Source organism: Drosophila pseudoobscura, chromosome X, assembly GCF_009870125.1.
Source record: "Drosophila pseudoobscura strain MV-25-SWS-2005 chromosome X, UCI_Dpse_MV25, whole genome shotgun sequence".
NCBI lineage: Eukaryota > Metazoa > Arthropoda > Insecta > Diptera > Drosophilidae > Drosophila > Drosophila pseudoobscura.
In genome coordinates, this window is record NC_046683.1 from 64,838,318 (window position 1) to 64,861,649 (window position 23,332).

Below are 23,332 nucleotides of genomic sequence, written 5' to 3' on the forward strand. Positions count from 1 at the left end.
TTTTTCCAGACATCTGATTAAAATCTCAGCGTGTTCAGCAAAATTTCGCAGAAAATTCTTACACGCAAACGCAGATCGTGGACAGCTGAAAAGTTGCAGCGTTAACACCCATGTGGCCCCATCCACATCCACATCTACATCCACATCCCATCGTAGTCGTGGAGCAGTTCATGCGAAATTTTATCACGCAAGGCATTTGAGCGACGCCATGTGATAAGCATCTACGAGGATGAGGGCGAGGACGAGGGCGAGGGCGAGGGCTAGGGGTCTGTCTGGCCACAGACTAAAGATTCTGATTCCACGATCTCTGGCCAGCAGATTGCGATCGCCCCAAACAATGATACGAGTACACGAGCACCGAATGCGCGCGGCCCAGAAAACACGCCCCACAACAAAAGGCCAGAGCTGGCTGCTGGCTGCTGGCGGCTGGCTGCTGGGTCTTGGCCATTGTCTTATCGCCAGCTGACCATCTACTCATCTGCCCCAGAATTGCCCCTTTGCTCTCCCCCTGGATGGCTCCGTGGCGCTGGGCGTGGCTGGAGTTGCTGTTGCTTTTGATGTTGCAGGGCTGTGGCCGTGGCTGGTGCCAAGTGTTTGCGCCAAGCGTTGATTGTCCTTATCGCCGCTGCAGATCGTTGGCTGCAACATGTGGCGCGAATTGCATGCGTAGATGCTGACTAGAGATTGCGCTTGCGTGTCGTGCCGTGCCGCACCAGCAGCAGCCTCACCAAGAAGAAAGAGCACAAAAAACCAGTGCCAAGTGATGAATGTCCGTGTTATGCGATCTAATGATCTAGAAATGAAGTTAATAAATCGTTTAACCAGATGGCATAGCACAGATGCAACTGCCACTGGCTGTCGCTGTGGCTGTGGCACTGGCTGTGGCTGTGGCTGTTGCAGGATGGGAACGAGGCTGACTCTGATTCCCCTGGAATGGTATTCCATTGCATCGCATGGCCACTTGTTTGGCAAGCGATCGACCACCAAGGGGCTCTGACTCGCTGCTCTGCTCTGCTCTGCTGCCGAGCGACAATTTGCATAACTACTGTGCTTATGCTGCAAAACATAACAAATTACAACAATTTTGCTTTGCGTACATACCACAAGCGTCACAGAAGCACTGCAGCCCCAGAACGAGGCGTTTAGCAGACATTTCTTGTTGCTGCTTGTTGCCATAACGGGATTCCACTCGCCGTCCGCTGAGCGGGGAACGACGATGTGCAGGCGCAGTCGCAGGCACACGTAGTGCGGAATGGAGAGCAAACAAGGCCAAGAAGATAATGCCCGGCACATGGTAATGGCCCCACCAGCCATAATAAGGCCGAGCCGAGCCGAGCCGCGAACAACATCAAACTTCGCAGACGCAAAGACAGAGGCGGCACGAGACGAGACCCCAACAAATTGTTTGACATTCTTTTGTTCATTTTGCGTATTTTATTTAAAATATTTACTTTCTATGCTAAAGTGGGTAATTGGTGTTGTGCAAAATATTGAATTTGCACTAAATTAAATACTAGTATAAATAGGCAGTCGTTTAGTGGTTGTAGATTTTGTTGTGAATTAAAAACTGCAAGAGAAGAGAGTCCCAGAATTAGTTTTGCTCCAGCTCAAGTCCATAATTAAACAACTTACCTAAGGTATGAAATATTTAGATTTATATTTATGAATCGCCAATCAATCGAATATGTGAGAGGAATCTGTAAAGGCAAAGAACGTTCAAGGATTAATAAAGTGTTTCAGGACTTGATATTCTTCATAAAATAATTGATTATTGCATCAGTTGTGAATTTACAATCAAATTATTTCATTAGTCTAACATATGTAAATAAATCATCATTGAACGAGTATTTTTTGTTCAATTAAAGCCAATTCTCACCTTAAAATCATTAAGGATTCGCGGCATTTGTGGTGTCTTCTGGCCAAAAACTGCAAAGAAATAAACACAAATGTTAAATAAAGATATTCTATGGTACAGTAATTCCAACTTTAGTTGGTTTTTATCAGCTAAATATAACTTTACACTAATCACAGGTCTTTCATAGGTGTCCCAAGGTAAAATCGTAAATCATCCTGGAAATAATATTCCCCAAGTCCTTAAAATTAATAGAAACGCACCTTTTCCACAAGGGATTCATTCCAACCGACGACTTGCCCAACTTCTGCTGCATATTCATCTGGAAAACAAATAATATAAAATTAATATTTCATACAAAATCGAATTGGATCGAAAGCATGAGAAATCTTTGGTTCAGTTGTTAAAATTTACACTAATCAAGGCATTTCATAGGTGTCCCAAGGTAATTGCTATCTCATCACAAAAACGCAACCAAAAATCAATCAAAATCATTTGGGGAAACTCACCTTAGAAGGCATATCGCGTGCGTATGTCCTCGAGCTTCTTGCAGATCTGATTCGGGGTGCGGAACATGTCCCCGGCAATGCTCTTCTGCTTGGCCGCCTCAATGGAGAGGTACTGCTCGCACAGGTCGCCATCGAGCACATTCTTCACGGGATAGTAGGAGCTGCGGTAGCTGAGATGGTCGCGGCCGCATAGCGGAGGATTCTCGTTGCGCATGTGCATCTCCAGGTGCTGGAAGAAGTCGTAGTCCTCGCGACTGGTGAACGGCACAAAGGCACCAACAGTTCCGTTGAGCGTCGAATAGATGAGAGCCTCCGACCCACCAGGAATGAGGGTGGCCTTCTGCAGCGACATGATGATCTCGCCCACGTGGAAGGAGCAGATGTTCTCCGACTTTTGGGAGGCACCTGAGAGGAGTCCACGATCCCACAGCGACTTGGTGCCGGTGGGGTCCTCGTCCACGTCGTCAGTCACGGAATGGGGTAGGCGCTGAATACTCAAATTGCCAAACTTGTCAGCGATGGCAATGGTGTCGTAGTCCAGCAGTGTGGTGGCCGTCACCCATCGGGGATGCGTGTCATCGGCAAAGATGATGAGCTGGTTCTCCGCCCGACGGTAGCGCAGGAAGAAGACCGACTCCTGGACATCCGAAACGTAGACGCGATGACCCATCGCCTGGATGTTGACGATCTGATAGGGAATGTGTTTGTTCTCGCACTTTCGGAGCATTTTCTTCTTTCCGAGATCATAGATGCGCAGCATTCGGCCACATCCGGCCAGCAGGCGACCCTGGAAGCCGCACAGTGCGCCAGGGATCTCATCGATCTCTGTGCGATGCATGAACTCCAGGCTGGAGCACGTGGGATCGATCTTGTAGATGTCCAGGCAGCCGCCCTGGGATATTCTCGGATTCAACTGAAGATCCCTGGCAATGCCAACGGCCAGATAGTAGCGACCATCGGCTGCCACCGAGAACTTGACCATGGCCATCGACATGATGGCCTCGTTCTGGGTCAGCGACACACTGAACATCGTCTGGCCATGCATGGCGTCCAGGCAGCGGATCTGTGAGGCCCACAGACCCAGCCCTGCCTTGGGGGCCGAGAAAACATCTTCGGGCAGCACTTCATTGATGAAGGCATTCGCCATCTCTCTGGCCAGTTCGCGTTCCTCGTCGCCAGCAGCACTGCGCATCTCCTCGGCCATCTGCTCCTTGCGAGCACTCTTCGTGTCCTCCGTGTAGGCATTGTGGTCCGTCTCGGCGATCAGCATGCGCCCAGTGTCCGGATGAATGACGAATGTGCGCGGCGTGAACTGCAGGGGAAACGCCACTTGATTGAAGACAGCTCCCAGCTTCTCCAGGGCCAAGATGCGCAAGGTGTTCGTTGAGATCGCCACAATGCCCTCGCTGCACTGCTCGCTGGAGAAGCCCGAGGCATATTCCAGTGTCTCGTAGGAGAGCGGCGTCAAATGGAATCGATTCTGATGGTAATACGACAGCCAGGAGCGACTCGACATGGCCAGTACTGCTTCGGCGCCCTGCATCTTGATGCGGAACAGTTTCACGGGACGAGAGCCCAGGTAACGCGTTCGCGTATCTGCCAGATCGCCAGAGACCGGGTCGAGTACTGTCCGAAGCAGCACTCCGTTGCTCAGGCCAATGTTCAGATAGATTGTGCCCTTGTTGCTGCCACTGCGCTGTGGTGGTGCATCGTCATCCAGGGCTCCCGCACTGGTCGTGCTCTCCGTGTGACCCATTTCCACCAAGCAAAGCGACTCGGCCGGCGAAGGCAGGGCCTGCATGGAGCAGGGAGTCAGGCAGTTGTTCGGATCCAACGAGAGGATGCGCACAGTGTTATCCGCCAGTCCGACGGCCAAGAACCATGAGCGTTGCTCGCCATCGGGCACTGTACCCAGGGCCATGCACATGATCTCTGCCGGCATTTCGGAGCGTTCTGTGTACTCATTTAGCTCGCCAGTCTGCAAATAAAGGAGACATATCATTAGCTTTGTGCATACATTATCCGAAAAGCCCAAGAATTTTGCAACTAAAGCTCAGCACTGCAGGACACAGAGTGTCTCAACATGATTGTTCTTTTCGTGTTCTTGTCATCAGGGCATGGTAAGAGCAGTATCCTCTCTCCGTCGAATGCTTACCGGATCCATTTCAAAGTAGACCAGTTCCCGTCCAGACAACGTGATGACCACCTGCCGCTGATTGACGGCACATTTGGTGATGGACTTCTTGCCGGGGGCCTTCCACTCGTTGACGCGCTTATCGGAGCGAATGTGACGGATGCCGTCTGGATAGACCTGCACCAGGGCGTCGTCCCCAAGGGCGGCGCAGCAGAGAGTGGGCGTGGTGCCCAAGAACCCGCTGTCCGTGACTTCCTCGACGGTCTCACCAATGCTGAGCACCAGCGTGGCGTTCACGAAGGACACAATGATGTAGGCGTCGAATTCGTCTAAAAGTAGGGCAAAAACAAGACAAAACTTGGGACATCAGTATGGGGGGATCGATTGGAGCTCTAGACGAGGTATTCATAGCTTAGGAGACGACAGACAGCATTGAATAATCAGTTTATCAAGCTATAATCAATGGATATTCAGCTGAAACACGGTTGATAAGTATCGCATCATGTTCAATGTGTGTGCGTGTCCGTCTGTTCAACGGTACGTTCTTAAAGGTATTTAACAATAGTGTTTTTTTGTAGTAGTTCGGGTAGTATAGGTAGTATCTGTTGACTTATGAGCTGCAGTGTAAATGTTGCCTTACCTATCGTTTCACAAAAGACAAGACATAATTTTACATAAGCTCGACAAGTGTTCGCTTTATAGAGCGGGTCTTTTTTGTCTTTTTTCGATAGTCACACACAACAAAACAGTTGACGGACTGACGTCTGTGTTTAAGCGCCTGAAATAAGAGAGAACTGGTGGTTGATAACTTGTGGGACTTGTTTGGAAACGTGTGTGTAAAGCTAGTCGTATTCTATATCATCATCAATGCACCAGTTGAGTTAGAGAAACGATCCTTCATTCTTACGTTCTAGAGTCTTAATCTTAGAGAGAGAAGCATCAGAATACGAAACTCACCATCAGCTCGTTTCTTCACTGTCCAAACGGCATTGGGATTACCGGGCAATTCGGAGACGGCCATCTCGGAGACCTCCAGGCCGTGGCGCAGCACGCGCAATGTCGAGCGCGGACCGCGGCCACACAAAACGTACAACTGGGGCGTGTCCTCATTCGCCAGATCAGCCACCTGGGAGGTAATGATCGGTGCAAACGAAGGCAACTCATCCACCAGTACAAGATTCTTCAAGGTGCGTGGCGCAAAGAAGAATGTCTCGCCCTCCTCCAGGGGCATGGCCGAGCTGAACTCTGGCTCATCATCATCATCGCCCAAATGAGCAATCTGGTAGAGATAGCTGCAGAAAAGAAGAATGCAACGATTAGCTGAAGCCCCAGATAGGTCACAAGACTCCACACTTACTGGTTGCCGAATTCGCTGGCCACGAACAGGAAGCCCGTCTTCAGCACACACATGGCCGATGCTGGGGGCACCGTATCGAAATATTTGAGCTTGATCTCCGACACCACATCATCGTCGGTCTCGAGGGTGATTTTGAAGATGTCCCCCTGCTCGGTTTGCAGCAGAAAGAAGTACATGCTCTTGGTGCGATGCGTGGCCGAGCAAATGAAGATCATGCCACGCTCGGGATCGTCCAGGTCGTTGCGACGACGCGGGATCGGGCAACGTATATCGTGCTGATCGCCGAGATTCTTGTATGTTAAGTAGTTCTCTGAGCAAATGAGCACGCCAGAGGGTCCATCATTGCCGCCAGGAACAGAGACCAAGAAATTGGCATGCTCCTCCAGAGGCTCCGAGTACTTGCGGACCACGTGGTTGAGGCCCAGGTCCAGCTCGTAAAATGTGAGCGTCTGCTGAGTGCGCTGTGCAGCGTCGCCTGCAAGGAAATTAAACATCTGTTAGTTCGATATTCAGTCGGGAGATTAGTTTCAAGTGTGGGTCACAAATCAGTGAAGTGTGGCTAGGCAATTACAGCAACACCAATGGTTCAGTGATCGACAATTTCTCTGGCGCCAAGTACAGACAGGTGTCGATGGTGGGTTAATCCACAAACCCTGAGAATTAAGGCGCTAATAGGGAAAGAGAGATGGAGAGAGTGGAAGATGCTTACCCGTTGGATCCAAGTCCGACTCCTCGTAGTCGATCTCCAGGCAGGCAAACATGGGATTGTCAAAGCCAACATCCACACCGACCATGTGATAGGTCAAAGTGTTGGATTTGTGCGCCTCAAGCGGAGATGAGATCGTCAGGCGCGCCTGCGTGTCTCGATTCATGATGTAGGCCAGCTTCTGCTTCTCCACTGCGCCAATCATCACGGCTCGACCCTTGGGGTCGATGGCAAAGTACTGGCCCGGCACGATGCGACGGCAGCCAGACTTGCCAAAGGTCTCCTGATGCACTTTCTCCAATGCATTCTTGGCGGGCATGTACTCCAGAATGACAATGCGGCCAGAATCAGAACCCACAACGATATAATCTAATGAGAGTGAAGGAGATGCAAGACCAATTAGAAATGGACCGGAAGTGCTGTGATGGTGACCCCATTTTGAGGTTAGGTTTCGGGTGTAACTCGAAGTTTCAGTTCGCCATACCATGTGTTTGGGGTTATGGCAAATGCGACGCCAAGTCTTTTTGGTTACTCTCGCACGTAGACGGGTTTAACAAGGTCTTACTGGGGCAAACTACACGAGTTGTTGCCTCAATAGGGTTTTGTGCGTCTTTCAGTTACATTTAACGAGTTTAAGTCAACAATTGTTCCTTACATTTACCAACCTTTTGTTCCGCCCGTCAGACGGAAGGCCATCAGAGCGCGTATGCAACCGAAGATCTCCGTCGAGAGCAGCGTATGCACCTTGCCGGTGTTCGAGTCGGGCCGCAGCAGCTCCAGCGACTTGCCACGTGACAGGAGTATCTCCTGCTGCTTGCCGCCAGAGAAGTTGCCATGGACGGCGTGCGTGACGCCCGTTCCCTTCTGCAGCGTCAAATTGTACAGATACATGATGGGGCTTTTGGATTTTCACTCAACTCAATAACCAAAGCTGCAAGAAGGTCCAAAGTACATTTGAGGTTAGGTACAGTCACCGTGAAAAAATGCTCGAATATTGTAAGATATTTTTGGTAATTTTGTACTGCTTTGAAAACCATGGCCACAGTTGGTGTATTCGTGTCGCCTAACGATGCTAGTAAGCAGCATTTGTTTGTTAATTTAGCACGCCTTAATTTGCGACCAAAGCACAGACATTTCTGATTTCTGGAGATACTTTGTGCATAATTATCATAATATCAGGAAATATCATTAGTTTAATCTGCCAATAGCTACCTTTTCCCGTTTTAATTGATGATTTTACTCATTGCGACACCGATGCCAACAGATTAAATTGTTAACCAATCACTCTGCCGGCTTCATTTTCAACACAACACAACTGCTTTGTTTCGGTGGCAAAGAGAAAAGAGAATCTACAAAATGGACGAACAGCGATGTTGTTTCGGTGTCCAGAAGAAGAAAACGGTGTGGCCGCGGTTTTGTCGATAAGATATACGGTCTGACCCTCAGAAATATACCAAAATATACGTCATAATATACTGACGAATTATTTAAAAAATATTACTAGCTAGCTAGGGCCCTCAGCTTTCCTACAAGACTGGCTTATTTTAAGTATTTATCTTTATTTGATTATTTCAAAAATAAGGTTTAAACTGAAAAAGGAGCAACAGCTTCACATTGTAACTACAATTTTATGTAATTACCAAGAGCGACATCTGTAGTAGAAATGTGAACGCTTGGCCGTTTTATTTTCATATAAGCCCCATGGAGGCGCCAGTGTGAAAAACATCCGCTATCCACTCTTTGACATGCATTTTTTCTGACATTTGTGAAAAAATTAAGATTTTGATATCAATCGATTAGGAATTCGATGCTGGTCACGATTTAGTGGACTGGACATGGCGCTAAATAGCATTTCTACACGATTTCTACAATGGTGCATTCAACAAGAGGATGCCGGTCCATAGCGCGTCTTAAATACTGGAAATACTTATAAATTTCGCCAGGGATGAAGGCTAGACATGGTGATCAAATATACGGTCTGACACTCAGAAATATACTGTCTACACCGTCAATATACCAAACACTTAAACCCCCTTTATTCAAACAGTTGAAATTCTTGAACTAAATTTTAAATTTTCTTTGTATGTCTATCCTATCCTTCCTCATTATTTAGAAAAAAACTACGAATCTTTCACCTGAACTGCGCTTAAATTCTTCAAGTTTCATTATTTTCGTGGAGTTTATTTTCATACCCATTGTTTTACGTTCTCTCTCTATGATCGGAAATCATTTTAGATGCCCCGTCATTCCTCGACTCCGTTTTTTGAACATCCCCAAAAGTATGCAACGTATTTTTGCAAAAATTAAAAATAAAAAGTAGCTTACTGCTCATTTGGCTTTGATTGCCAAATTGAAAGTGGTTGTTGTTCCGTGATCGGAAAAAAAATCTTGATCAGAAATTATTATGAGGTATGGAGAGAGGTGCTGGACAGAGGCCGGGGCGTTTCAGAAATATACCGTCTCAGCAATACGATTTTAATTAAAATTGAATTGTTCTCGATGTCAACTTATTTTTGTTTAAATTCGACTTTTCTGGCCATCATGGAGAAGTAAAGTGTAAAGCATAAAGCGATCGACTTTGGGTTTGATCGAACATGTTCGAAGAGAGAAACCCTGCAGCAAACAATAGATACTTTCGACTGTATAGTCGCTAGAGCTGCGCGGCAATTACATATGTATATGTTAATAAAATGTGGCGCCAACTTAAAGCTTTTCAAAAATCAATCAAGAAGTTTATTTAAATGGCTCTAAGATACTAGTAAATTGAAGAGATTTCCAGAACTATCTCATTTCCCAATGGGCGATAGCGGGCTCCGCGATAGCATTAGGCATTTCCGCTTGGGACTATAAACATGAAAATAAAATTTAACAGTCGCATCAGGCGCAGAGTCAGCAACCGTTGGACTCCCCGAGCAATAAACCTTTGCTCGTATTTGGTGCTCGCCTCTGGAGCGTTTCAAGCGCGGACTGTGCCATGTTTACCAATGCCATGAATGCCCCGCAGATGAGTCAGTTGCTGTCGCTCGGGCGGCTCTTGTTGACAAAGTCCAAAAACAGATGTCCGCGTAATACGGGTGGAAGTAGTCGTGTGGACTGAGCAAACACTCGTAAGCGGCGGAGAAAAATGTTCATATTTGGACATGACGCTGCTCTGCCTTTCCATCCAGACAACGGCATGGCATCCGACGCGATCCCAAAGAGCAAACATATGTATGTGCATGTGTAGATATGTATATGTACGTGTTTTTATTTTAATTAAAACCTTAAGAACTAAACAATTTATGTTTAAAGTTAGTCATACTTGCAAATATCGCATACAGGGACTTTTGAATAAATCAAAACAAACTACAATTCTGTTCACACATGAAAACATGAAGACAATGCCGACAAGGGGGTTATGCGGACTGGATTGGGTGTTATGTACAAATTACAATAAATAAATTAAGAAGTTAGATGAATCATTCACTCGGGCTCGCTCTCACTCAAAATCAGGCACACAGAGGCACTACGAATCTACGAATACATTTCATGTAAAATCACGTTTCAGTTTCAACTGACTGATGGGGGATGGGACTGGGGCAGGTGGAAGGTGGCAGGTGGCATGCTGCATGCTGTATGCTACATGCTGCATCTACAGCGAGACGACAAACTCCTTGCCGGTCTTGAAGTCGACGCACTTGAACTGCGGACAGCACTTGGGGAAGCTCCAGTTGACGTCTGCGGGCAGCTCCTCGCAGCCGGGGGCTTCGACGTAGGGACAGGTCTCGATACTGATCTCCCGCGCCTCGAGGCTGCACGTCATGCTGGCGCAGATGCCCTTCGGCTTGTACTCCTTGTCGGGCAGCATCGCTCGCCTGGTGAACTTGTCGAAGCACTTGCCGGGATGCGCTGCAAGAAAGGACCAGATGGAGAGCGGAAGGTTAGCAAAAGTTAAAGCGGAAGTGGTTAAAGTCCTCTTCTTCTTCTTCTTCTTTGTTTCCCCCGTCGATGTATTTTACAATATTTATGCGCTGTCTGTCCCCCGTCGCAGTTACGGTTTATGAGGAAGTGGCTATAAATCGCTCTGTGCTCTGTGCTGTGTGCCTGGAAAAATTTAAATACTGTTCGAGCGTGTGCAATCTCCCCCACCCCCTCCATCAGTGAATATGCAATATAGATGGGCCGCAGGGTCTCGCCTGGTGTGTAGGAGTCTGTGCCTGTCGCTCCGTGACTTGCCCAAGCGGATCGAACGAAAGACTCAAGACACAAACTTGACAGTCATTCGACAAGAAAATTGGCACAATGAAGTGCGACTCGAAGTAGACCCGAGTTTGGATCTGAAGGGGCCCAGGTCTGGTTATAAATACATCTGAAATACGAGCCGCAGGCAACTCGTGATTGGGCCATACTTATTTTTAAGTCTCTCTCAGACCCCTGCCCCCTGATAAAACCTGACAGACGTCGATGGAGCGTACTCGTACTCGTACTCGTACTCGTATTCGTACTTTTATTTATAACGAATGGCCTGCGGCTGAAATTGTTGAGTTGTTGGGTTCAAAAATACTCTCGTAAATTGCCGAATAGAAAGGTAAGTTTGATTAATGACACTCGCCATGCCATTAATTTACCATTCTCCTCCTCCTCCTCCACAACCTCCTCCTTCTCCTTCTCACTCCCAATTGTGCAATTAACCGAGCGGCTCGCGTGAACTCATCGCCTATTTTTAAACTGGGAACTGGGCTGGCGCTAATTCCTCGTGAATCTTAAATCGTGAATCGTGGATGAACCAGATGCCAGAATTTCCCCCCCGCCCCGTCCCGGTACGGGCCAAAGACGTCCGACGACCTTCACGTATGAATAACTCAGCCAGACGGGAGGGGGGGGATACTGAAGGAAAATACAACATATCCGATCCGACTGGCTGACTGACTGGCTTACTGGATGGCTGAATGCCCAGCGATGGATAGGCGATAATTTTTCTAACTCAAATCCGCATAGCGATGCAAATGAGCCGATCTCCTGAATAATACCCCACCATCAGCACATTTCTTATGCTAATTTTTGGCAAATGCGAAAAACCCAAATCCCAAACCGAAATCCATATCTGCGTATCTATGTATCTACTTATATCTGTATCTGTATCTGTAGCTGCTACACAGTCGAAAAGGGGGCCAAAAAGATGACAAATTTCGATTTATCTATGCTTTTTGTTTTTGTTTTCATTTTTGTTTTTGTGTGTTTTGTCCGCCTTTTGCGTTGTTTGAAACAATCGATCGTTTTCTTTTGTTTATACCCATACGTTGACGTCAGCGAAAGCACCCAAATATCAGATTGTATCGGTTCCCATAAATCACATGTCCGACAAAACGTAATAGCAGTCAAATTCCATCTGACAACTGACGTCAAAGTTTCGCCGAAAGTAGTTCTTTAGAATGGGATGGCGACTGGGATTGGGTCTTCTGTAGAACCCTCGAGGACACTGTAACCTCCAAATGAGGTAATGTTAGGCCTCGTCCGTGTCGTAAATCAATCAGAAAAGTCGCCTGACAACTGATATCAATGTTTTTTGTTTGGCTTTTTATTGTTTCTCAACGCTGGCAAAGGTCGTTTATGGGGAAGAATTGATTGAAAACTTAATTAGAAAAATCCATAAACAACGATCCGAACGGGTTGAACGGAGCATAAAACTAATGGAATTTTTCACATGTCTCAGAAAAACTTTGCATAATTTACGATCGAAACAGACTTGATTAGAAAACAAACTGATCTCAAATGGCCAGAGGCTTTTCCCACCGTCTCGAGAGACTGTTGAGGGACCCATCCCAACCATCCCAACTCCTTCACGAATACCTACCAGGATGAAAGATGGCGGGCTGGCTGTAGACGGCCGCTTCGACGAGGGCGAGGCAGGCGAGGAGCGCGAAGGCGGCACAAACTTTTTCCGAATGCATTTTGGAATTTCTTGGTTTTCAACTGGGATTCGACTGGATTCCACTCTCGTATGGCGTTCACTGGCGATTCTTGACGCGATTGGCGAGCAAAAAAAATCTCAGGCTTTCTCAGAGGCTGTGTGCACGGGCTGGTATTCAGACACGAACTGAGGCTACCTGACCAGAGCGACTCATATTTATGGGCCGACGCAGAGAGAGAGACATAGAGAGGCAGAGAGATCCGTCTGGTTCTCTCCAGCGGTGGGGCTTCGTCTGCGGCTCTCGCGAAGCACATGTTTTCTTTTCGATCGTCTTTGGCCAGATCTCTTGGGCTTTTTTTTGGGATATTCCAGAGTTGGACGAAAGCCATAAATCTCTCGGCCTCTGCCCGTCTGCGGTTAAGTATTTGGAGCGCTATCACCCGTCATCCGGCGAAATGCTTTTACCCCTCACCATCGCCCGTGCTCGGTCTCGGGATCGGGCCATTGTTCTGCATTATTTTTTGCAGCCTCGTGTAATTAATTATCCGGCCCCCCTCCAAATGGTTTTCCCATTTCGGCCTGGGTGTGCCACAGGCCGTGCCACGCCAGTACCTGTGCCTAGGCGGCGTGGGAATGCGAGTGGGGCAGGTAGACCGCCCACCCGCGCGGTGCCCAACGGATTCATAAATGGGCATCAAATCAAATCACATCCCATTCCATACCATACCAATCCCATCCCAGAGACGAGCCTCACTTGAGCGACTCATCGCTCCATCGCTCCATTGGAATCCGCTGCTGGCCGAGCGAATCAGTGCTAAATGCCTCTGAAAGCTCATGCCAAATTTGGATGCACTGCCGCTTAAGTATTTCTACGGCTTCGGAAACAATCGTAACACCCTCACCGAGAAGATCCAATCGTGGGGGCACGGCATGGAGAAGTAATTGAAATCAGCCAAGCTTCTATCTCCATACCTATGTATTTCCCTGAAACTTTCCACAGAACCTTTTTGTAAGAATCTGCTTTACAAGGTTATGTGGGGGAGTGGGAGGGCGTTACAGAGCACATTCTTGTCCTCCATCTTTTCCATATTATCTGTATTTTATTATAGATCTGATATTATCACAAGTTAACAGATCCACAGATCGAAGGTGTTGGGGAATGTGCCTGTGCATCCATCCCATCCCAGAAGGTCGTCGAACCTGAACTGCGGGGCCTGCAATGCTCATTATCCCCCCATTTGGCTGACGCCAAGATGTCGCCGGTCGCCAGGAGGCGTAACGCTTAATGAAAACTAGTCGCTGGCATACAATGTTGTTTGGGTCCAGTCCATCTTGATTTTATTGCTTGCCAGGAGTCGGGCACAGTGCCGGTAATAAGTACATGGACAGATGCTGGCTATTCGCCAGCAGAGAACGAACACCTTTGATTAAGGCCCTGAGCGAGAGCCTGAGCCAGAGCCAGAGCCAGAGACAGAGCTGTTGTTGTTTGGATGTTTGGAGGGGGACGCTGCCGTACCCGTTTAACCCGTTTCCGTTCCTACCATGTCACACTTGCCCAGGGAAGGCCGAATGCCCGCCGACAGGCAACGGGCCAGGGCCCGACCCTGTGTGTGACGTCAATTTGTTGTTTTGTTTGCTGGATACTGGATGCTGGATGCTGGATGCTCGAAGCTCAATGCTGGACTGGACTGGAGACTCACTCTGCGGCGCACGCTGGAATTTATTAATTATGCCCGGGCTCTCCAACTCCGACTTCCACTCCGTTCTGTTCTGTTCTGTGGAAGCGTGTTTGTTTGGCACAGGGCTCGTACCACACCACACCACACCGCGTTAAGGTCGAAAGCAACGAACTATGCTAAAAATTCCACTCGAAGCAACCGATTTGTGGCTGATTTATTGTTTATTCGCTTTCAGTTTTACGAGTATTGACCGTTTTTTGGTCTACGTGCCATCGCCATCCCCATCCCCATACCCATCCCCATCCCCACTGGCCTGCCTGCCCAGAAGACATGCCTAGTACCTCTTGATATTCTGGTTGTGGCCTGTGATTAAAGCCGTAGACAAATTGATAATTTATTATGTATGTATGTGGCTTAGTTTTGTTGTTTTGACACGGCGCATAATTAGCAATTAATATTGTCTTTTTTCTCCATCTCCCGTCGCAGCGGAGCCAGAGCAGCGGAGCTAGAGTAGCCGCGGAGAAGTGAAGAAGCAGCGGTCCAGCAGGCCATACGGTAGCGGGCATGTAATTCCTGCCTTCAGTCAATAAACGATCAATTTATGAAAAATTAATTGCTGATTAATTGCTGTTCCTGTGCGATGCATTATGCATGAGCGATCGATCTGATCAGCGCTTGGACATTCACTTTGCTGGACCTTGCACATGGCACATATGGGGCTTATGTGGGGCTCCAAGAGGATGTATGTATGTCTAGGGTTCCGCCACCTGCCTCTGGGGTGGGAGGGCACTAACATATTCGCATTCAATGTAAGAACAACATACACTAGACCGGCAGCTAAGGGTTAGATGGTACCTCAGCTCCAGCCTCATGCTCCTAGAGAAGGGGGACTGTAAACCCAACTAGTGGCATTGGTGTTCATCTGACTCAGTTAAGGACTTAAGGACTTAAGTCACTTGAGCTAGACCTCTCCTCGTATGCGTCAAAGTTCATGAAGGACTAGGACAGCATATCCAGCTCATTGGTTCAATGTTTCAAGGGTGCAGACGCTCTAGAGATCAGCAATCCTCTAGCTGCTTCAGTATCCAGCAAAGTGGAGATCTCTTTTGGGCTTTGAGGTCCGAACAAACCAGGGAGCTCCTGTCATATGGTAATATAGGAATTATAATAGCCTTGTACAGGAATTCATTTCTGCTAAAAGAGTTTTCCCGTTTTCTTAGCTTGGAAAAATGTATTGAAGATGTGAGAAATATTCGAAGCGAGAGGTCCGTCTCGGTCTCGGTCTCTGCCTGGCCTGGCCAGGGCTTCTTTGCATATGATTTGGTTTTTCGGGGGTGCGTACCGGCTGTAAACGAATTTGAATGATACTAGTTTTGGCATACAATAAAATCTGTCAGATTCGCAGAATTTACTGTGGCGACTTGGAGACGCGACAGTCGTCGCATCAAAAATTCCTGCATAATTACCAGAGCCACTCCGACTCCGTTTTCGACTGCGATTGGACCGGGAAATACTCGTAGATTCGGGGCTATGGGGAGCGCAGACCGGTCTGGACAGTAGCGACAGCCAAGTGTAATAAAAGCTTCACGCCACTCCACTCAGCGCCACAACATTCCCCCCACCCATCGACGATTAGCACATGTAGCGGATGGACGCCAGTAAACAGATCTGGCCAAAACGCTTGATGGATAGTTGGTAATTTCTTTGGCGCCAGACCCGCGCTTAGCATCAGCCTCTACGCGTATGCGGATTTGGTCTGGCTTGGGGTTTTTACTCTCAAACGGTAAACAAAACAGGCATCGGTGTTAGATATGCAAATTCGATTTAATTTAATTTATTGGGTCTCAGCTTAGGACTGAAGAAATTTCTTTCCCTTTTCCGTCTCGCCCACGGTTCTGGGGAATACCTGAACCGGCTACTTGTTGATTGATTTGGGAATCAATTTGCCAAATTTGGCAGCGATTTTTACTGTTCTCTCCAGCAAACAGCAGCAGCAAAGGATCTTCTTTTGCATATCATCCACTGTTCAATGGAGAATACGTAAGAGACTCTTTGCGGGACTATTTTTGGAAAACCTGACGAATAACGACTCTCAATATCATTCTAATGAGTATTTGCATTTTAAATTCCATTTATTCGTAAATATTAATAGTTTTTGCACGTGTTCTCTGGCTGAAAGACGAAAGCCCTCGGGGGAACGCAAATGGGCGTAGGGCTTCCAAGATATTTCCTTGAACAAATATGTTCAAATATGGCAGCGGCCTTTTTTCGGGGAATTTCCGCATGCCAATCATGTGACTAACAAACAAGGCACCCTGATCGATCCATAAGCAGACTTCGGCTATGACCACATACCACATTCACAGATACGTATATATCTGTGTGCTTAGCTCGAAATATCCAGATATTTATGCCAAGTCTGTGACTGGCACGCGTTCGGCTGTTTAAGATTCAGCTTTGTTTTCGCGGTAAAAGTCTGGCAGGTGGCAGGTGGCAGGATCCTCAAAGTCGGGAAGGAATCAATCTGCACCCCCCGCGGCCTTCCCAATTTGGAAATCCACAAATCAAGATATTTCACAGAGCGGTTGAGTGAATTTGCTAATTTACTTCGAACACAGTAGCAAATAGCAGAGACCAAATAGCCAGTTTACCCAGAATGCCCACGCCGCGGCACAGAACGGGAGCGCTCCACTGCCAGAAATCACTTACCAAAGAAAAAAACCGGCGGCGCGGGAATGCCAAATTAAGTGAAATAAACTGTAAGGCGATTAAATTACATTTTAGCTCGGATCAGATCGGATCGACAATAGGATGCAGCGATTAAATTAATTTGCCAAATTCTTTGTTTCTCTGGGGTCTTAGCCATGCTCGGAGTCGGACTCGGAGCCACACCATGTTCGGGGTTAAACCCATTGAAGTCTTTTTCCCCAAAAAGGCAACGCTCGAACTGGTCCAAGACCGGCGACGCCGATGTGACGCCGCCGACTTTCACGATCCGGTCTGCGCTTGAATTTGAAATGAGTGACGTGAATTAAGCACAGACAAATCGTAGTAAGCTAACTTCCACAAAACAATCTTTAATTATGCGAATTTGCCAACAAAACAAAACAAAACAGGACAGAGCAGAGCTGAGAGACAGGCGAAAACAAAACAGCAAAATGCCAGCAAAGGTCGGCGCTGGAGAACCTGCACTGCCCCTGCCAGCACCACAGATGGACCACGGGGCCAGGGCTAAGCTTACGAGTAGGTGAATAGGAATTCCCAGATTTCTGTTTTTTTTTCGTTTTTCGTTTTTTGACTCAACTCGTTATCGGTTTGCGTTTAAATATTCATTTGAGGTTCGCTACCAATATTTGGAGTGTTTTGATCTACTTTCTTGTTGACTATTAAACAGTTTGTTTTGATGTTGCCTGAATTGTTGTTCAATAAACAAACAAATAAAGACAAACGGTCCGTTTCGTGGGTCGAAGCTGGAAATACCCTTAGAGAATATACTCGTATATTTTCCCTCGAAGAAAACCGAACAGGGAGATTAGTTTGCGTTCAAACGAGACGCCAATCCATGCCAAAATTAAATTACTCAAGTTTGTTCCCATTATCGTTACGATCCTTTTTACTTTGCCGTTTGGATCGGCTTTCAGGAAATGAATTGAAATTTAAATTAAATTTATTTTCAACGGAAAAGCAATGCAGCCCTGGTCGAGCCGTTTAGCAGAATTGGATATTTTCTGCCAATCGGCACTTTCCAACACCAGAGGGCACGGCTCGAGACACTTTGCTCTTTTCGAATCGGTTATGGCTATCTTTGAATCGGATATTGAAAGATATCGTGGTCTTTTTTTAATGCAAAGGTAAAGGATAGGATGTTATTATGAGTATAATTTTCCGCGGTTTAATTCAAGTTGTTATCTATTTTAAATAGAGCGGTTATGTTTGCTAAGTTCAGTTTTTCATTGCTATATTTACGGTATATTCTAAAAGTGAGACGGTATATTTCTGAGGTCAGACGCTCAAAATGCAACGAAAAAATGAGTCGTAGTTTTGAATGGGCTATAAAAAGGGTATGGACAACAGGCTAAAACAGCTAGCAAATTGCAGGATTCGTACGAACCCCGTCTCGCGCGTGAGGACAATATACCTTGAAGACAAAATCGGCAAGGTACATTAGGGGTGTGTTTTACCTTGCCTCCGATGCATTTTCTGGGTCGCTTTGCCTGCTGTTTATACCCTCTTTTTCCTCCCATTATGTAGCAAGTGTGTAGCTACCGTGTAGTTGCTATGTAATAAATTGACCGAATGTAAATTAAAGCATGACACTTTGGTTGCGTGATTTGTGTAATATTTAATGCGAATTTTATGCAAGTAAACCTGCAAACGACGCTAAGTAAACAACGAAGTTGCAACGGAGGAGTGCCATCTCATTTGGTCGCGTCGTTGAAGGATCAACGCGAAATCTGATCGGTTTTTGAGCATCAACAGGTGCTGTGGCGGTCATGGCGGAAGTCAAGGACTGGCGGCCTTTTGTTTATGGCGGCGTTGCATCTATAACTGCTGAATTTGGTAATTATGCAAAAAGATGAGGGCCTCCCGTAGCGAAAACAAGTGTGACGAAAGGTGGTGTTTTTGGAATCAGCTTTGAAATCAGACCCTTATCGCCGTACTGAATCTTTGTAAACAAACTTCTAGCTTATTTATACTCGTATTGCATTGCAGGCACTTTTCCAATCGACACAACAAAGACGCGCCTCCAAGTCCAAGGTCAGAAAATTGATCAAACGTTCTCGCAGCTGCGGTACCGCGGCATGACCGATGCATTTGTCAAGATCTCCAAAGAAGAAGGGTTGCGAGCGTTGTATTCTGGGTAAGTGGCGAGGAATCTACGAGCACGATGTCACAACATGGGACAAGCATTTCGTTCTTATCATGCGAAACGTGACAGTCACATGTTCAGTTGTCTCCTAGTGAATAGCATAATAATGTGTGTAGAGCGCGAACATATGCAAGTGCATACATATGTACGTACATCTGTGTAGGTTGATAACGCCAGTCACGACTCGGCACCGTCAATGGCTTGCCGAAAATACAACGTTTGGTCTGGTCTGCAAACTTTGCCCGGCCCGATAATGTGCCAGCAACCCCTTAGACTTTGTTTCTGATATCATCGTATTCATTGCAGCATTTGGCCGGCAGTTCTGCGTCAGGCCACCTACGGCACCATCAAATTCGGCACCTACTACACCCTCAAGAAGCTGGCCAACGAGCGCGGCCTCCTCACGAACGAAGACGGCAGCGAGCGGGTCTGGAGCAACATACTGTGCGCGGCAGCGGCAGGCGCCATCTCATCGGCCATTGCCAACCCCACCGATGTGCTGAAAGTGCGTATGCAGGTGCATGGCAGAGCCCATCACCAGGGTCTGATTGGCTGCTTCAGCGAAATATACAAGTACGAGGGCGTGCGAGGGCTGTGGCGCGGTGTTGGGCCAACGGCTCAGCGCGCCGTAGTCATTGCGTCAGTCGAGCTGCCGGTCTATGACTTTTGCAAGCTGCAGCTAATGAACGCCTTTGGCGATCATGTGGCGAATCATTTTATGTAAGTGCTCTCGCGGTTTTATTTCACGTTCTGGATCTAATTCTGTTTTTGTTACAGCTCAAGTTTCATTGCCAGCTTAGGAAGCGCCATTGCGTCGACTCCCATCGATGTCATCCGGGTGAGTAGAGTGAAATAAAATGCTATATTTTCAGCATGAGAGATAATCCTTTGCTATAGACTCGTCTGATGAACCAGCGACCCGTCAGCATGACGATAAACGGCCTGGCCACTGCGGCAGCCACACCAAAGCTGTACAGCGGGAGCCTCGACTGTGCAGTGCAGACGATTCGAAACGAGGGACCGCTGGCCCTCTATAAGGGCTTCATACCCACGTGGGTTAGGATGGGGCCCTGGAACATCATATTCTTTATAACGTACGAACAACTCAAGAAATACTGAGGCGAGGCGGCAAGTGGAACGTCGAACGGAATCCAAGTACAAGATGTATTCTAGCATTCAAACCAAAAAGATCTTTTGCCCCGTAGCAGAGTTAGGTTAAGAAAACTGCCTGGACCTGGCCTACCTTTAAGCTAAGCTCATAGTTCAATTTGAGTGGTCACCTAAGTGCCTGTCTGCATGCTGCTGGCTATTCAATAGCCAGCCATATCCTCCGGTCGCATTTCGCCTTCGACAAAAGTGACAACGAGAAGGAATTTCAGACGTTGGGTGGGCCCATTCAAGTATTTGCATTTTTGACGAATTTCCTACCATACCACATATTTACTTGGCCTTGCCAGCGTCTGGCCGTGGCGAAAGCAGCAGCGACCTTCGGCGAACACACTATTTAACTAAACTAAGCCTAATTTTACCAGTTATATAGCTAGCGAAAATATGAATAATGTGAACTTGTATTAGACGCGCATTTGTTCTGTGCAACAGTGTAGACTTTATCGATCGTATTACATACACACACGTTCGTTGTAAATATGTGCATTTAGTAATGTGTGTTACTCTTTCTTGATCCTTTCAAGGTGTACATACATACATACATACATGCAAGTTTTATTGAATAAACTGTTTGTTGAAAATCTCATTCTATGTGCTTCTGCCAACGCTCTTCATTAGTAAGTCTTTCTTTGTACCAAAATTGTGCGTTGTTTACCCCAATATGTGCCAATTCCACATGAGTGCAAAAAAGAAAAATATCTTTAAAGCTAGTAAAAATGGTAGAAATGAGTAAAGGCATAGAAAAGGTAGATTTTGTGTGGAAAAAAGCCGCGAAGTTCCTTCTCTGTCTCTCTCATGCATGAATAGGAGCAAGAAAGAAAAGAAGAAATGAAAAAGAAAGAGCTAGCGCTGTTCCATGAAAGTGTCGAAATAGTATAAGGCCAGGCATTCCAAATTTCAAAAGCTGTATTCTCCTATTGTTTTGTTTCGGCGGTGCTATATGCCGCGGATATAAATAGAAGTCTCCTATGATTGGGCGAATTTTGCCGTATAGAAAATAGAAAATTTTCTGCTCAAAGAAGGCCTTGAATTTTAAAGAGGAAGGCGGAAGACAGCATCCTTAAGCCTAGCTAGTCTAGAAAACATTAACCACATCAAACTCCCCTTGATATAGAAGTAAAAACACAAAGTATACCCCCTTCACTGGCTTCACTTATAAGAGTGTGAGAGTAGAAAAGGAGCCGACCGCCACAGCCGATTCCACTGATTCGGGCATGGTACTCACTGAGCAGGAGCAGGAGCGGGAGCGGGACTTGTCGGCCGAACGCGCGCAGGAGCTACTAGAGCGAAGATCTTTAGTTCTGTGGCGCCGCCCCTGGTGGACCTTGAAGTATGGAACCATAGAAGCCGGAGGATTGGTGCTTTCTCTCGCTAACTGGCTGCTGAACAAATGGCTACTGGGAAGTCTGCTGGCTCTGGGTATAGTCTGCATACTGCCGGGACCACATGAGAGTTACGTGAGCATCGGCCTGAAGAACTTAAGATTCGCCTTGTACTGGATGCTGCTGGGCGTCCTTACGTCAGTGGGCTTTGGCACGGGACTGCACACATTCCTGCTATACCTGGGGCCACATATTGCCGGAGTCACATTGGCGGGCTACGAGTGCCAGACCCTGGAGTTCCCGGAGCCGCCGTACCCGGCCCAAAAGGTCTGCCCCGAAGAGGGGTATGTGCGGCAGGTTCCAGATATCTGGAGCATTTTGGCAAAGGTCCGACCGGAGGCCTTGCTTTGGGGCATTGGCACGGCCATAGGCGAGCTGCCACCATACTTTATGGCCAGGAGTGCACGCCTGTCCAGCAATGAGTTGGAAGGTGTGGAAACGGAGGAGCCTCTGGAGTTGCAGAAGTCTAAGCGGCACAGCCCTCGGGGCCGTTCAAATGTTTTCGACGGTGCCAAACAGTGCATGGAGCTGATGGTGCGGCGCGTGGGATTCCTTGGCATCCTTCTCTGTGCCAGCGTGCCCAATCCCCTGTTCGACCTGGCTGGCATCACATGCGGCCACTTTCTGGTTCCCTTCTGGAAGTTTTTTGTGGCCACAATGATCGGCAAGGCCCTAATCAAGGCAACCATTCAGCAGGTATGCGTCATAGTGTCATTCAGCGACCATTTGGTCAATGGTTTGGCCAACTTCTTGGGGAGACTGCCTGGTCTTGGCCCCCGCCTGCAGACGCTCTTCAAAGGCTTCTTGATGTCCACAAAGCAGCACATGCACAAAACCAGCAACAGAAACGGGGAGGGCGACGAGTCCTTTATCAGCCTCAGCCTAAGCCTCGTGAGTCACGCCTTTGAGCTCTTTACCGTTCTCATGGTCGCCTACTTTGTCGTGGCCACACTCAACACACTCGCACAGATCCACCTGAGGCGGCTGCAGGAGAAGCAGCACCACATGCGAAACATTGAACTCATTTTGTACTCTGGCCGAGACGAGGAAGCATCTAATAAAAGCCTCGCCTAGAAGAAGCACCGAATGCGAGCACTTGGACTGAGTTAGCCGAATATGTTTATTTAATGAAATAGAAAATAAATCTGGATTGAATCCAGTTTCGTGGAACAGCTCTCATATCTCTACTGATAGCTCCATGTGGTCCAGCCTTAAGTCTGTGATCTTTGGAGGTGGAAACAAATCTGTTAAATATAACCAAAGACTATTTCATTAGGAACCAATTGCAACAATTTGGTAATATAATATAATCTTCGATAAAGCCTAGAGCTCTACCCTTACCATTTGTGCCCAGCTTTAGCTTTGATAAAGCCTACAGCTCTACCCCTACAATTTGTGCCCAGATTTAGTGGGCCGAAGACTTTTGAACTCGATTTGTGTTTAGATCTATAAATGCAAAGATATAGCTTATGTATGGAGAAGAGAAACTCGTTTCATTTTAACGTTTTATATTCTTTATTTCATTATAATTAGTTTCATTTGGATTTGGGTTCATTTGCTTTTGCTTTTGCTTCTGCTGTTATTGTATTGTTGTGGTTTGGTTTGGGGTGTGGTTGCTTGTTGCTTGTTGTTGTGTGTGTTTTCAGTATGTTTAATGCCATCATATCATAATTATTATCATTGTACAAGTACATTTATATTCAACAGCAATTTAACACAAAGCTAAGCATTACTTAACGCGACCTCTCAAGATATTCATTCGTTTCGGAATACTATTGCATGTTCT

At 47.0% G+C, this 23,332-nt stretch overlaps 4 protein-coding genes and 3 non-coding genes across 10 annotated transcripts; 2 read left to right on the forward strand and 5 right to left on the reverse strand.

Annotated features, from left to right (window-relative positions):
- Nucleotides 1–1,411: 1,411 nt before the first annotated feature.
- On the reverse strand, nucleotides 1,412–7,949 carry Sf3b3 (splicing factor 3b subunit 3). Of its 3 annotated transcripts, XM_001352756.4 has the most exons (11): nucleotides 7,771–7,948; nucleotides 7,224–7,489; nucleotides 6,562–6,927; nucleotides 5,853–6,327; nucleotides 5,453–5,787; nucleotides 4,517–4,824; nucleotides 2,362–4,339; nucleotides 2,116–2,174; nucleotides 1,877–1,926; nucleotides 1,633–1,697; nucleotides 1,412–1,567 (listed from the first exon to the last, which is right to left on the reverse strand). In XM_001352756.4, the coding sequence occupies exons 2-7, from the start codon at nucleotides 7,447–7,449 to the stop codon at nucleotides 2,363–2,365; spliced, it is 3,687 nt and encodes a 1,228-aa protein (XP_001352792.1). In that variant the 5' UTR covers nucleotides 7,450–7,489; nucleotides 7,771–7,948; the 3' UTR covers nucleotides 1,412–1,567; nucleotides 1,633–1,697; nucleotides 1,877–1,926; nucleotides 2,116–2,174; nucleotide 2,362. The 3 variants fall into 3 exon arrangements, with proteins under 3 accessions (XP_001352792.1, XP_015043858.1, XP_015043860.1); XM_015188372.2 differs by lacking the exon at nucleotides 7,771–7,948 and having other exon boundaries at nucleotides 7,214–7,351; XM_015188374.2 differs by lacking the exons at nucleotides 1,412–1,567; nucleotides 1,633–1,697; nucleotides 1,877–1,926; ... (1 more) ...; nucleotides 2,362–4,339; nucleotides 4,517–4,824 and adding an exon at nucleotides 5,136–5,273 and having other exon boundaries at nucleotides 7,771–7,949.
- On the reverse strand, nucleotides 1,771–1,842 carry LOC6900140 (small nucleolar RNA Me28S-Cm788). The gene has a single exon (XR_053266.2). It is a non-coding gene; the product is annotated as a small nucleolar RNA Me28S-Cm788 (small nucleolar RNA).
- LOC6900139 (small nucleolar RNA Me28S-Gm3113) lies at nucleotides 1,996–2,081 on the reverse strand. The gene has a single exon (XR_053265.2). It is a non-coding gene; the product is annotated as a small nucleolar RNA Me28S-Gm3113 (small nucleolar RNA).
- Nucleotides 2,245–2,326, reverse strand: LOC6900138 (small nucleolar RNA Me28S-Gm3113). The gene has a single exon (XR_053264.2). It is a non-coding gene; the product is annotated as a small nucleolar RNA Me28S-Gm3113 (small nucleolar RNA).
- Nucleotides 7,950–9,773: 1,824 nt separating the features above from the next.
- LOC4812122 (uncharacterized) lies at nucleotides 9,774–12,651 on the reverse strand. Its single transcript, XM_001352755.4, has 2 exons — nucleotides 12,392–12,651; nucleotides 9,774–10,446 (listed from the first exon to the last, which is right to left on the reverse strand). The coding sequence occupies exons 1-2, from the start codon at nucleotides 12,486–12,488 to the stop codon at nucleotides 10,190–10,192; spliced, it is 354 nt and encodes a 117-aa protein (XP_001352791.2). The 5' UTR covers nucleotides 12,489–12,651; the 3' UTR covers nucleotides 9,774–10,189.
- Nucleotides 12,652–18,380: 5,729 nt separating this feature from the next.
- Nucleotides 18,381–20,747, forward strand: Bmcp (uncoupling protein Bmcp mitochondrial). Its single transcript, XM_001352754.4, has 5 exons — nucleotides 18,381–18,687; nucleotides 18,841–18,988; nucleotides 19,304–19,717; nucleotides 19,775–19,835; nucleotides 19,895–20,747. The coding sequence occupies exons 1-5, from the start codon at nucleotides 18,621–18,623 to the stop codon at nucleotides 20,114–20,116; spliced, it is 912 nt and encodes a 303-aa protein (XP_001352790.1). The 5' UTR covers nucleotides 18,381–18,620; the 3' UTR covers nucleotides 20,117–20,747.
- Nucleotides 20,748–21,240: 493 nt separating this feature from the next.
- LOC6900132 (vacuole membrane protein 1) lies at nucleotides 21,241–22,716 on the forward strand. 2 transcript variants are annotated; one of them, XM_033385236.1, is made up of 2 exons: nucleotides 21,241–22,388; nucleotides 22,419–22,716. In XM_033385236.1, the coding sequence occupies exons 1-2, from the start codon at nucleotides 21,379–21,381 to the stop codon at nucleotides 22,618–22,620; spliced, it is 1,212 nt and encodes a 403-aa protein (XP_033241127.1). In that variant the 5' UTR covers nucleotides 21,241–21,378; the 3' UTR covers nucleotides 22,621–22,716. The 2 variants fall into 2 exon arrangements, with proteins under 2 accessions (XP_033241127.1, XP_002135481.2); XM_002135445.3 differs by having other exon boundaries at nucleotides 21,243–22,716.
- The last annotated feature ends 616 nt before the right edge of the window (nucleotides 22,717–23,332 follow it).

What these genes read in the sequence shown, in the direction of transcription:
- Bmcp (XM_001352754.4), top strand. Translation starts at nt 18,621, where the DNA reads ATGGCGGAAGTCAAGGACTGGCGGCCTTTTGTTTATGGCGGCGTTGCA. An exon ending in ATCTATAACTGCTGAATTTG is followed by an intron (nt 18,688 to 18,840) that starts GTAATTATGCAA and finishes ATTGCATTGCAG; the next exon opens with GCACTTTTCCAATCGACACA. An exon ending in CTCCCATCGATGTCATCCGG is followed by an intron (nt 19,836 to 19,894) that starts GTGAGTAGAGTG and finishes CCTTTGCTATAG; the next exon opens with ACTCGTCTGATGAACCAGCG.
- LOC4812122 (XM_001352755.4), bottom strand. Translation starts at nt 12,488, where the DNA reads ATGCATTCGGAAAAAGTTTGTGCCGCCTTCGCGCTCCTCGCCTGCCTC. An exon ending in GCCCGCCATCTTTCATCCTG is followed by an intron (nt 10,447 to 12,391) that starts GTAGGTATTCGT and finishes CCTTTCTTGCAG; the next exon opens with CGCATCCCGGCAAGTGCTTC.
- LOC6900132 (XM_002135445.3), top strand. Translation starts at nt 21,379, where the DNA reads ATGGTACTCACTGAGCAGGAGCAGGAGCGGGAGCGGGACTTGTCGGCC.
- Sf3b3 (XM_001352756.4), bottom strand. Translation starts at nt 7,449, where the DNA reads ATGTATCTGTACAATTTGACGCTGCAGAAGGGAACGGGCGTCACGCAC. An exon ending in GTCGGACTTGGATCCAACGG is followed by an intron (nt 6,328 to 6,561) that starts GTAAGCATCTTC and finishes ATTTCCTTGCAG; the next exon opens with GCGACGCTGCACAGCGCACT. An exon ending in AGTGAAGAAACGAGCTGATG is followed by an intron (nt 4,825 to 5,452) that starts GTGAGTTTCGTA and finishes CCCTACTTTTAG; the next exon opens with ACGAATTCGACGCCTACATC.